A 13,146-nucleotide genomic window follows, 5' to 3' on the forward strand; every position below is an offset into this window, starting at 1 on the left:
GTCTTTTATGTGTATAGGAAACGTTTTAGATATTTGAGTTCAAAACATGAAAAAAACAAGTTTTGTGTTTATATTTTTGTTCAGTATATATATATATATATATATATATATATATATATATATATATATATATATATATATATATATATATATATATATATATATATATATATATATATACTACTGTTCAAAAGTGATGCTCCAGAAACTCAATCTGCTCAAAGTTTTGTAGCTTCTGTAACGAGCTAAACTGTTTTCAGATGTGTGAACATGATTGCACAAGGGTTTTCTAATCCTCAATTAGCCTTCTGAGCCAATGAGCAAACATATTGTACCATTAGAACACTGGAGTGATAGTTGCTGGAAATGGGCCTCTATACACCTATGTAGATATTGCACCAAAAACCAGACATTTGCAGCTAGAATAGTCATTTACCACATTAGCAATGTATAGAGTGTATTCCTTTAAAGTTAAGACTAGTTTAAAGTTATCTTTATTGAAAAGTACAGTGCTTTTCCTTCAAAAACAAGGACATTTCAATGTGACCCCAAACTTTTGAACGGTAGTGTGTATATATGTATGTATATATGTATGTGTGTATATATATATATATATATATATATATATATATATATATATATATATATATATATATATATATATATATATATATATATATATATATATATATATATATATATATATATATATATATATATGTATATATATGTATGTGTATATATATATTTATATATAAGGGCTGTGAATCTTTGGGTGTCCCACAATTCGATTCAATATCGATTCTTGGGGTCACGATTTGATTCAAAATCGATTTTTTTTTTTTCAATTCAACACGATTCTCGATTCAAAACGATTCTCTATTCATTCAATACATAGGATTTCAGCAGGATCTACCCCAGTCTGCTGACATGCAAGCGGAGTAGTAGATTTTTGTAAAAAGCTTTTATAATTGTAAAGGACAATGTTTTATCAACTGATTGCAATAATGTAAATTTGTTTTAACTATTAAATGAACAAAAAATATGACTTATTTTATCTTTGTGAAAATATTGGACACAGTGTGTTGTCAAGTTTATGAGATGCGATGCAAGTGTAAGCCACTGTGACACTATTGTTCTTTTTTTCTTTTTTTTTAAAAATGTCTAATGATAATGTCAATGAGGGATTTTTAATCACTGCTATGTTGAAATTGTAACTAATATTGATACTGTTGTTGATAATATTCATTTTTGTTTCACTACTTTTGGTTTGTTCTGTGTCGTGTTTGTGTCTCCTCTCAATTGCTCTGTTTATTGCAGTTCTGAGTGTTGCTGGGTCAGCTTTGGTTTTGGAATTAGATTGCATTGTTATGGTATTGCTGTGTATTGTTTTGTTGGATTGATTCATTAAAAAAAAAAAAAAAAAAAGACATTCTAAATAAAAAAATTCTAAAATAAAAATCGATTTTTAAAAAATGAGAATCGATTCTGAATCGCACAACGTGAGAATCGCGATTCGAATTCAAATCGATTTTTTCCCACACCCCTAATAAATATATATATATACACACTATATTGCCAAAAGTTTTTGGCCACCTGCTCTGACTCACATATGAACTTGAAGTGCCATCCCATTCCTAACTCATAGGGTTCAATATGATGTAGGTTGGAAATTACTGAGCTCCTGAGAGCGGCCCATTCTTTCACAAATGTTTGGAGAAACATTCTCCATGCCTAAGTGCTTGATTTCATACACCTGTGACCTGGCCAAGTGATTAGGACACCTGATTCTGATCATTTGGATGGGTGGCCAAATACTTTTGGCAATATAGTGTATTTTAATAACAACATCAAATAGCATTGATTTTAAAGGTATGCCAAGGTCAGTTGTTCACTGAAGTACAGTGCTAGGGTATGTTTCACAGCTGTTTTATCCTGCCCTTTGTAGGTCTTTGTAGACATATTTGAAATAACGCAGCTGTAATGACTTGCACTGATGTGTGCTCATGTATCCGTGTGCCTCCTACCTTCAAAGGTAGGAGGCACATGTGGCTGTAGAAGGACTATATTCGAAATCTACAGTTTTGCTTAGAAAGAGTGTAACTTTCTACAGCCCTTCTCTTTTCCAAATAAGTCTCATAACTGAAAGCATTATGACCCCTGCTTTCCATTGTCATGTTTTCCACTCATGTTTTTGGCTTTGCTGTTGTTCAAAGTTAGAGCCTCAAGTGATCACATGAAATATTGCTGAGAACACTGATGACAAGCCTCAAGTTTTTTTTTACTGGGTCAGGGGAAATTGAGACGAAATACATTTCCTCTGTGGGTAATTCTTTCACAATTGTTAGAAAAACAGTATCAGCATGATGTGCCTTACAAATGATGGCACATTCAACAAATAAAATCAGTATTGCTCTTTTTTGAAATTAATTTCTGAATATCAGGTCAGAAAAAACAAAATCGGTGATGAGTTCAAGAGACAAGAGGGGATGGATTGTGGTCCATTACTGGCTACTATTCCTCTTACACTGTCTTCTCTTCAAGCTTTAATGAGATTTAGTGTCACATAACTACCAAACTGCCAAGCCAAATCAGTGGTAATGACTTCAACTACACGAGAACTCCCTAAAGCAGCTGTTTGAGTCAGACATTGGCCAAAATATATTTGAATCTGCTTTTTAATGTCAGCACTTGTGGTGTGTCATGCAGATTTATCTTTGAATTCACTTAGGTGGAGTAGTGGTCTGCATGTGTTAATATTATATTAAGCCTTGTTGACATGGTCCCCTTAAGGTCACAAAGCTGAAAAATACAACTTTTATTAATTAGCATGAGAAACCCTCAGGACCTTTTGTTTTTGTATTAAAACATATTTGATTAATATATTGTGCAAATATATGTTTGGTTTTTTTTGTCTTACGTTTTTGTTCTATTTTCCTTACTTTGCTCGGGTCTCTCACCAGATTCAGCTGTCCTATGAGCTCTTACTGAACTGGACTTCTACCTGGGCTCGTCTCCAAAAGCAGGGCATTTTACGTCAGACCACCAGTATACCAGAGCCCCCCACTGGTGCCACTCCATCCTCTCCAGTCCGCAGCAGTGCTGGTACAGCCGTGCCAGACACCAGCACCTATAGCCCCTCTGCAGATGTCGGCTCCCCTACTGAGGTTTGTTTTACTCATATGGCTATAGTGTTCATAACTGAAGACCTTTTTTAAACTGTTAATAGGCAAGTTTGTCAGAAATGTACCTGCTCAAAGTTTATTTACACACATCACTCTGACCATCAGTTAAAGGAAAATTAAACTTTTGGTGGGGAATTTTGCCCATCATCCACATATGAAATTAGAACAGACATATCTTTCTTGGTTATGCAAGTTCTAAACAGTGAAAAACTGCTAGCAAGCGGCTGCTAACAATGGAGGTAATGAGGAGTGACCTATTTTGCATATGTAGCCCGCCAAAATTCTCCAACAACGTTTCATATACATGTTGTTTGTATGTAATGTTGTAACAGGCACAGTCATGTTAACAGGTAATGTTTACAGTATTTTGATCATTTTAAGCATTACAGGAACTTCTTTGCTGGGCGCATTGATTTCACAGGGCACATAGCAACCAACACTGCTTTTGTCAACAACAAGGAATTACTAATTAAAAGTCTAATATTTTAATAGCTAGAGCATTAAAATTGTTCACTACAAAAACATTTTTCAACATATGAGAGCCCTCTATACATGAAATAACACCCTTCAGTCACCTTTACCCTCTTTTAATCCAATATAGTAATGCTGCCTGAGACTGCGCCAAGTAGCGGCAACAATACCGAACACCGTGATTTGATTAGTTTGGTCTCATCTAGTAGCCAATACTACTGTACTATAGATATTTTTAGGTCATTTAGCCACTTTTAAGCTTGAAAAAGTTTAATTTAGGGGAAACATGTTTATGAATATGCTTTAAAAACGTTTTTCCGTGATGTGGCGATGGACGACTGTAATCGACAACATAACAAAACAGTGACTTACAATGTTCACTCTCACTGGGGTATCGGCTGATTGGATGGTTGTCACTTCCAGCACAAGAGCTGAGCTGGTAAATTTAGCTTGGTGCTCTGGTAAAAATGTTAAAAACAAACTATCTTACTTCGTCTTCCAAGCTAGTATTCACTGATTTATTTGGTCTGGAGATTTAGTCTGTAGCGTGTGGCATTTCAAAGTTGAACAACTTTTTTGCAAACAGTCACAGCCTTGTACTGTACGAGGCATGATTATTAATCTAGCACAGGGGTGGGCAATTAATTTTTACTGGGGGCGGCATGAGCAACCCGAGCACTGCTGGAGGGCCACATCGACAATATTTCAATTAAATTTTGCTCAATATTATATATATACCGTAAGATAAATAATAATAATAATAATAATAATAATAATAATTATAATAATAATAATAATTAATAATAATACTTTCATTTAACCTAACTTAACTTCATACCAAAAGCACTGCTTTGGAAATCATTTTTACCCCTTTCAGAGATCACATTTAGTTCCCCTTAAACATCCTCATGTTGCACAATGAAATGTAAGCATAGGATGAAGTGTGCATTCCTGTAACTTTCTCTAGTAACAGCATTCCATGATTAATATAAATAAATTAACATTAATAATAAATGGCAGTAAAATAAGCACACGTATGACTGAGGAGTCATAGTGTAACTTTGTGTGGTGTTTGAGTTGTCTGACTTTTTGTGTGGCCATAAACGCAGCAGTGGTTTAGTGGTATGCGTGTTGGTGACAGATGACAAGTTGGTTTTGGCCTGGTTTGTACGGCAGAAAATGACTAGTTTTTCGAGATAGAAGTTTTTTACTCATGTTTTTTGTGTGGTTATTGCCGAATATAAACAGTTTTGCTCAATAAAGTGATCGATATAATTCCTGTCCTCGAAGCATCTCGATAGATGTTACAATAATTGAACGGTGTTCAATTGAACGGTGTTGACGAACACCGTTAGGGCCGCTTGTTGTCACTGTCACTCAAAGTTGCATTGCAAAATTACACAGAATAAATGTGTTTATTTTGTTTAGAATTCAGATGGGATTTGATTTGGTACGCGGCATATATTTGCTGTGCACAGCGGACACTTGAGCAGTGCGCAATTGCGCAGGCGCGCACCTTAGAAGGAACGTTGCTTGGCAGTCCATGTCTTGTTGAAAACACGCCATTCGTCATCAACTTTTCTCTTTTTAGCGTCTCGGGTGTAAACCGTGCATCACTTGTCGCTGTGCACCTTCACTCACAGGTTACACACGGACATACGTCCATAAATAACACTTTTCAAAATAAAAGCAGCACAGTTGTATTGCGTGCACGACATAGATGTTTTTTCAACTTTATTTTGTAATTTGTGATTGCAGCTGTTCACATTCACTCACAATCACGCACGCGCATACGTTCACACGGAAGTAATACAAATAACGCGTTTCAAAACAAAAGCAACACCGTTGTATTGCACACTCGACATTTTTAAATGTATTTTGTGATTTATGATTGGCCTCACGCGGGCCGGACAGGGACGCACAAAGGGCCGGATGTGGCCCGCGGGCCGCAGAATGCGCAGGTCTGATCTAGCATTAACTTTTCCAAGCTCAGAGGCAGCTCGTTTACCTCTCACTATTAGACAAAAGAGCAGTGCAAGTGTCTCTGTGAACTGGACGCTGTCTCACTATGCCAAACAAATAGTTCCTTGGTGTTAGCTTTTATAATAACAATGTCGCTATAGCTTGGTTAATATGCAGGTCACAACATTTAATAAGTTAAAGTTAAGTTAAAGTCCCAACGATAGTCACACACGCACTAGGTGTGGTGAAATTATCCTCTGCATTTGACCCATCCCCATGTTCACCCCCCTGGAGGTGAGGGGAGCAGTGAGCAGCAGTGGTGGCGGCGCTCGGGAATCATTTGGTGATTTAACCCCCAATTCCACCCCTTGATGCTGAGTGCCAAACAGGGAGGCAATGGGTCCCATTTTTATAGTCTTTGGTAAGACTCTGGGTTTGAACTTACGACCTTCCAGTCTCAGGGCGGACACTCTAACCACAAAGCCACTAAGCGTTGTTGATGGGTTTTTAATGTTTTTGGTGGGCTTTATAAGCGGAATAGATGTCTCCCCATGACCTGCATTGTTAGCCGCCTCGGGCTAGCAGTTTTTCGCTATTTAGAATGCAGATAAAAGAGAAAGACATATGGTTTCTTGTCTCACATAGAGATTGTGGATGATAGGCAACATTCTAGCCCTAAAATAGTCCTATGCATTTCAAGATATGTTTTGCCTATATTCCGTACTATTCACGCTGTTGAACTTATACTGTACATCTATACCTTGTTTGCAACATTTACACAGATGCCTAGAGGGCGCTAACTTTCCAATGTTTTTTAAGCGTTATACGCCACCCTCGCATGCCTTCTAGAACGTAAATACATAACTACGTGTGTACGTAAAATGTGCACGTGCATTTGCTTTGGGTGTTGTTAGCTAATGATAGCAATTTAGATAGTTAGTGTTAGCTGTCATTGAATGTATATCCTGTCACAACAATGACATGACTGCAAATTGTTCGTTGCTTCTCTTGGACTGTTTTTAGTATGTGTGCATGCGCTCCCTGCGCGTACGTGTTGAAGAGACAAGGTGAGTGACAGCTGTGAACACCAATTATTTGTAGTTTGTTGCGTACATTTTTTTTACAACACAAACTTAGTAATTGTGAAAAATATAAACAGTTTTGAAACAAATGTGTTTTGTTAAACCACCAATGGTAACATAGGCTGTCCAATGGTGTTATTGTTTTGCTTGTTGAAAAAAACACTCCCTTTAAGTGAGTCTAAAACAGCTCTTAACCCGAAGAAGACGGCTTACAATGCTTACTGCATATCCAGTAGTGCATTTTGAAACTATATAAATAAAACAGAACATTGTTATGTTTGTGTAGGATTTTGCTACAGCTCAGTCTGAAAATGCCAGGGCAACTTCAACCCCAAGTTCTGTGACAGTGCTTTTTACACAGATTGGACATTGGGTAGTTAAGATTAAGATTAGTTTATTTCAAAGGGGACAATGCAATTTCATAAAACACATGACTACACATGTTTAAAAAAGCCAGAATTAGCCAGAAGGCTAGTTTTCATCTGTAGTGTGTATAGGGCTGTAGATTGTCCAAAGCGGTACAGTAGTAATGGCGGCAAGGAGCAGTCTTAAGATATTTATAGTGTTAGCCAAAGAGAAATGTTTGCATAGTGTGATTTTTGTGAGAGGCCAGAAAGCCAGCTGCATTAACATGATAGTTTAGATGAGCGTTTGTGTTGTTAAGCTGTGACAACTATCCAGTGATTTAATGAATACCCTATGACCACGTCAATCCTGTTAGAAATGTGTGGCCCTCTGGGATCACAGAAACACCATAACGACATCTGAGAGGCAATGAAGTGCGTCAGTTTGAGCACCTATTTGAGAAAAAAAAAAAATGTTTCAAACCATATGGCAATGTGCATTTGTGTCTGCATTCATTTTAGAGCCATCAACATTTATCAATGTGTCATTTGTGGACCCAGTGGCAAGTATACGGTTCGCCAGTGAAGGACTTCTAGCATGCTGCGTCTATAACACAGAGTCCCACTTGTCACTGTTTACTTAAATACAAACATTAGTAGAAGTGTTTGGTCCTGTGGGAGGTTGATGATTGAGCAAGAATGTGGGAGCTGTTTTGATAATTCTCAGCAGTTGTGGCAGCACACTCTCCCCAAGAAGCACACCTCCTGACCCCTTTCTAGTCCTTATTCTTAACTATATCCATACCACATCGCACCCACTCCATTGAAATCATTTTAAAGTATATGTATTTTGTATCATACCATACTGTAAACAGCCACTACTGAACAACCAAAGAAGAAATTGTTTGTTTTGTATTATACAAATTAAGACATTTATTTTAAAAGAAACACACACAAACCCAAACAAACATTTTTTTGTCTCTTTTCTGACTAACCACAGAAGATACTTTCCGCAGCACAGCCACACTGAACTAGAACACTAACACATATTTGAAATAGCTATAACAGTGACCAAATTGACTGTTTATGCAAATTAAAAACACATTGGTCCATGGAACTTTGTTGGAGTGAGACCCCCCCCATTCATGTCATGTGACAATTTGGAAATTGACTAGTTTAAAGTCTAACATGAGTACTACAGATAACACCTGTAGAAGCAGTACACAATAAAATTAATTATGATTCAATTTCTATAGCATTCATCCCCCCGACACACACCCTCCGCCCCCAAACACACACACCTGTCTGTCCTCCTGATCTGCTGCTGTCCACCAGTGTTTGGGTCCCTCTGATGAGCACAGACAAACTCTGCAGAGAAAATAAACTTGGATTCTCAGCCTGTTTAGAGCACAGAGGCCCTAAAATTAAACGGTATACTTTATAACTCAATAATAAATAAATCAAAATACGTTCTTGACCTGGGGTGTCCAAACTACGGCCTGCCGAAGTCTTCAGTGCGGCCCGCGAGACATCACAAGTTTAACAAGATGGTTGGCCTGCGCGGTAGTTTCTGCACAAAATGTACTTCCCTGCGATTTACTTTAATATGATAGAAATGAGTTGCCCTCATGTGGATATCAATGGAATTATAAACATAAAACTACAAGCTTATTTTCAAAGGAAGTGAGCACAGCATCCATTTATATGACCCAATCCAAACAACTTTCCCCACTCATGGTGTAAATTAAGTATACCCAACAGATAAAGTCAACACAAAGTCGCACATTGCACACCTCCTGCTCATTGAATGTTGTAGACATTATAAAATATGTATATATTGTTTAAAACTACACATTTATAAATCCAATATAGTGCATGATGGGTAATATATGCAAGACACTCTCTCCACACTTCCCTGTGTTTTAGCTGCTTTATATTTCTTATTGGTCTGGGAAGTTAACAAGGTAGGAGTCAAACTTTTACATACTCTTAATTTTCAATGTTTTATTGTTTATACTTCATATTTTATTGTCGCCAAGGTCTGATGTAAGAGGTGTTATAGCGTGCTCTAATCAATACAAACTGAAATGTTATTCTAGTACCCAAAAAGCGTTGTAACGTGTGTATTTGTGTACGCATGTCTGTGTGTGTTTGTGTGTGTGTGTGTGTGTGTGTGTGTGTGTGTGTGTGTGTGTGTGTGTGTGTGTGTGTGTGTGTGTGTGTGTGTGTGTGTGTTGGGTGTGTGTGTGTGTGTGTGTGTGCTCGCACATATCCAATCCAATCCACTTTATTTATATAGCACATTTACACAACAAGAACGTTTCCAAAGTGCTGCACAGCCATGTTAAAAACAATATTAAAAACAATATTAAAAACGATATTAAAAACAATATTAAAAACAATATTATGCTACACCAATGACTGAATAAAAACAAAGAATAAATGAATAGAAAACCAATACAGAGACAATATAAAAAATAAATATGATTAAAAACGATTTTAAAGGGTAAAACCAATTAAAACAGTAAAATAGACAAAATTTATAACCCTAACCCTAACCACACAGGACAACAGAGGACAGAAGACCACACAACTCACGTAGTGTTAAAAGCCAAAGAATAAAAGTGGGTCTTAAGACGAGACTTAAAACACTCCACTGTGGAAGCAGTTTGAACATGGAGGGGCAGAGTGTTCCAGAGTTTAGGGCCGACCACAGAGAAGGCCCTGTCTCCCCTGGGTTTAAGTCTCGTCCTGGGCACCACGAGCTGGAGCTGGCTCTCGGACCTCAGAGCGCGCGCAGGAGTGTAAATTTGGATGAGGTCCGAGATATACTGAGGTGCCAGTCCATGTAAAGCTTTAAAAACAAACAGCAAGGATTTAAAATCAATTCTAAAATGAACAGGGAGCCAGTGCAAACTCCGAAGAATTGGGGTTATATGCTCACGTTTCCTGGCCCCTGTTAAAAGTCGTGCTGCCGCGTTCTGGACTAACTGCAACCGGGAGAGAGCTTTTTGGCTAATGCCAGCATAAAGTGCATTGCAGTAGTCCAGGCGACTTGAAATAAAAGCATGCACGACTTGTTCAAAAAGGTTAAAAGATAATAATGGCTTTACCTTTGCTAAAAGACGAAGATGATAAAAACACGATTTTAAAACGCCATTGACTTGTTTGTCAAATTTAAAATCGCTGTCTATAGTGACGCCAAGGCTGGTGACTTTGGGACGCACATAATTTTGCAATGGTCCCAAGTCAGTGAGGGCCGGACCAAAAACTGAAATTTTCGTTTTTCCCTCATTCATTATTAAAACATTCTGGGCTAACCAAGCCTTGACATCACATAGATAGTTGAGAAGGGGTGTCAGGGGGCCGTGGCCTTTTGAAATTGGCATATACATTTGGCAGTCATCTGCATAAAAGTGATAAGACACTCCATGTTTCTTAAAAATCTCTCCAAGAGGGAGAATGTACAAGGAAAACAGGATGGGGCCTAGAATGGATCCCTGGGGGACACCACAGTAAAGCGGAGCAGAAGAACATGCACAATGACATGCACAATGCACATGCACAATGACAATAAAGATCATTCATTCATTCATTCAAGAAGAGGTGGCGTCCCCCAGCCTGACAGAGAAGGACCTCTCTGACAGGTAGGATCTGAATCACTCTAATGCAGTCTCCCTGACACCCACACAGTCTCTCAGGTGGTCTAAAAGAATTGTGTGGTCGACTGTATCAAAGGCAGCTGTAAGATCTAAAAGCACTAAAATGGCAGAGCTACCAGAATCAGACATTAAAAGCAAATCATTAAAAACCTTTAAAAGTGCATACCCATATAACTTAGACTTAGACAAACTTTATTGATCCACAAGGGAAATTGTTCCACACTTATATAACAGTGTATTTGCGATTACCCTCGAAAATAGGGTTTTACCACAGTTTGTACTATATTATTACATGTTTGGCAAACTTCCCTCTTCAATTTGGTATGAAATTAATACGCACACCTAAGGCAATGCCATCGCAGAACATACGGTAAAATTCAAAGAACGTAATATGTAATGTTGTTTGCACCAGTATGGATTTAACATATATACTGTAAATACATTGCGTGTGTGTGTGTGTGTGTGTGTGTGTGTGTGTGTGTGTGTGTGTGTGTGTGTGTGTGTGTGTGTGTGTGTGTGTAATATATATATATATATATATATATATATACACACATTTGGATACATTTATATATATATATATACAGTAAATACACATTTGGATACATTTAAAAAATAAAAATAAAAAAATAAAATATATATATATATATATATATATATATATATATATATATATATATATATATATATATATATATATATATATATATATATATATATATATATATTTATTTATTTATTTATTTATATAAACCGTATTTTTCTGAGTATAAGTCGCTCCGGTCGAAAATAATAAAGAAGGAAAAAAACATATATAAGTCGCATTTTTTGGGGAAATTTATTGGATAAAACCCAACACCAAGAATAGACATTTAAAAGGCAATTTAAAACAAATAAAGAATAGTGAACAACAGGCTGAATAAGTGTACGTTATATGAGGCATAAATAACCAACTGAGAACGTGCCTGGTATGTTAACGTAACATATTATGGTGAGAGTCATTCAAATAACTATAACATATAGAACATGCTATACGTCTACCAAACAATCTGTCACTCATAATCGCTAAATCTGATGAAATCTTATACGTCTAGTCTCTTACGTGAATGAGCTAAATAATATTATTTAATATTTTACGGTAATGTGTTAATAATTTCACACATAAGTCGCTCCTGAGTATAAGTCGCACCCCCGGCCAAACTATGAAAAAAACTGTGACTTATAGTTCGAAAATATGTCCGCCAGGCCTCCATGGTTTGTTTTAAAAATTTCAGGACTTATGCAAATACACAAAAACAGGTCCTGAATGTTGTTTTTTTCCTAACGCTTCCTCTTTAATATCATTTATGTTTTGCATTTTTAACTTATCCAAGGTGTATCCTGCCTTCCGCCTGAGTGCCGGTGGGATAGGCTCCAAGCCTATTCTGAATTTAGCATCTTAAAGTACCAGCAGAGTGACAAAACAAGTTGCCTTTATATCGCAGCTATTATCATATATGTCTGATTTATGACACCAACAGACTTCCAAAGTTTGCGAATAAATATATATCAAAATAATATAAATCTCCCGGAGATTCCTGAGCCATTTTGAGAGATAATAAGGAAGCCAGTCACATGATTGCTTGACGTCACGCTAGGAACCAAAGATCCCTTCCCTATCAACAACAATGCTAATCAAGCAGACTTTGGGAGAGCCAACAACAATTACTTTTGGAAAAATTATGATCCAGGACCTTATATTTTTCAGCCCGAACACAAAGCGGATGAGCAATAAGTTTTAGAAGCCCAGTGATGGCCGCAGTTTTATTTGTGACACTAGCATACGCAGAATTGATAGGTGCTAAACATACAAACGAACAATAAAAAAACAGAATAAAACAAACACTTACTGTAATATTTCCACTCCCGCTGGGATGCCGACCGACGGGACGCTCACATTATTCCGTTTTGAGGAAGATTCAATCACAATCCTCACAAAGGGTTATAAAAAAAGTTCCTGCAGGAAGTATCTTTTGGGGTCTATTTTGCTCTCTCGGGGGATGTCAAAGTCAACCAGCCTGTCAGACCATGGCCACATTTGTCTACTACCTGGTAAGAGCTGCATCCATTGCAAATAAGAAGCAGAAGCAGCATAAGCTGGCATTATCTCACTGCTATCAATGCGCCGCTAAAATAGTCTGTCTGCATTGATGCTTATGATAACAATATCACTCATACGTGATTAATTGTCAGGTCACGACATGTAAATGGATTATTGTTGGCAGTTTCTGAATAAGCGTAACAGAGGACCCTCCATCTGTTGAATCAGTTGTTGACTATTTATTTACAATTTCAAATGCATAAAAAAGCCAAGTGTATGTGTTCTTGTCTTACATGAGGATTGTGAATGATAAACACCAAATCTCTTTCCAATTTTTGCGTGTTTCCAGTATGACTGATC

At 37.1% G+C, this 13,146-nt stretch overlaps 1 protein-coding gene across 1 annotated transcript in view; it reads left to right on the forward strand.

Moving 5' to 3' along the window:
- Positions 1 to 13,146, forward strand: part of LOC133660324 (intermembrane lipid transfer protein VPS13B-like) — a 563,168-nt gene that overhangs the window by 229,612 nt on the left and 320,410 nt on the right. The window contains 1 exon segment of the mRNA XM_062063728.1: positions 2,964 to 3,167. Coding sequence (XP_061919712.1) covers positions 2,964 to 3,167 — 204 coding nt within the window.

Source organism: Entelurus aequoreus, linkage group LG11, assembly GCF_033978785.1.
Source record: "Entelurus aequoreus isolate RoL-2023_Sb linkage group LG11, RoL_Eaeq_v1.1, whole genome shotgun sequence".
In the NCBI taxonomy this organism is placed as follows: Eukaryota; Metazoa; Chordata; class Actinopteri; order Syngnathiformes; family Syngnathidae; genus Entelurus; species Entelurus aequoreus.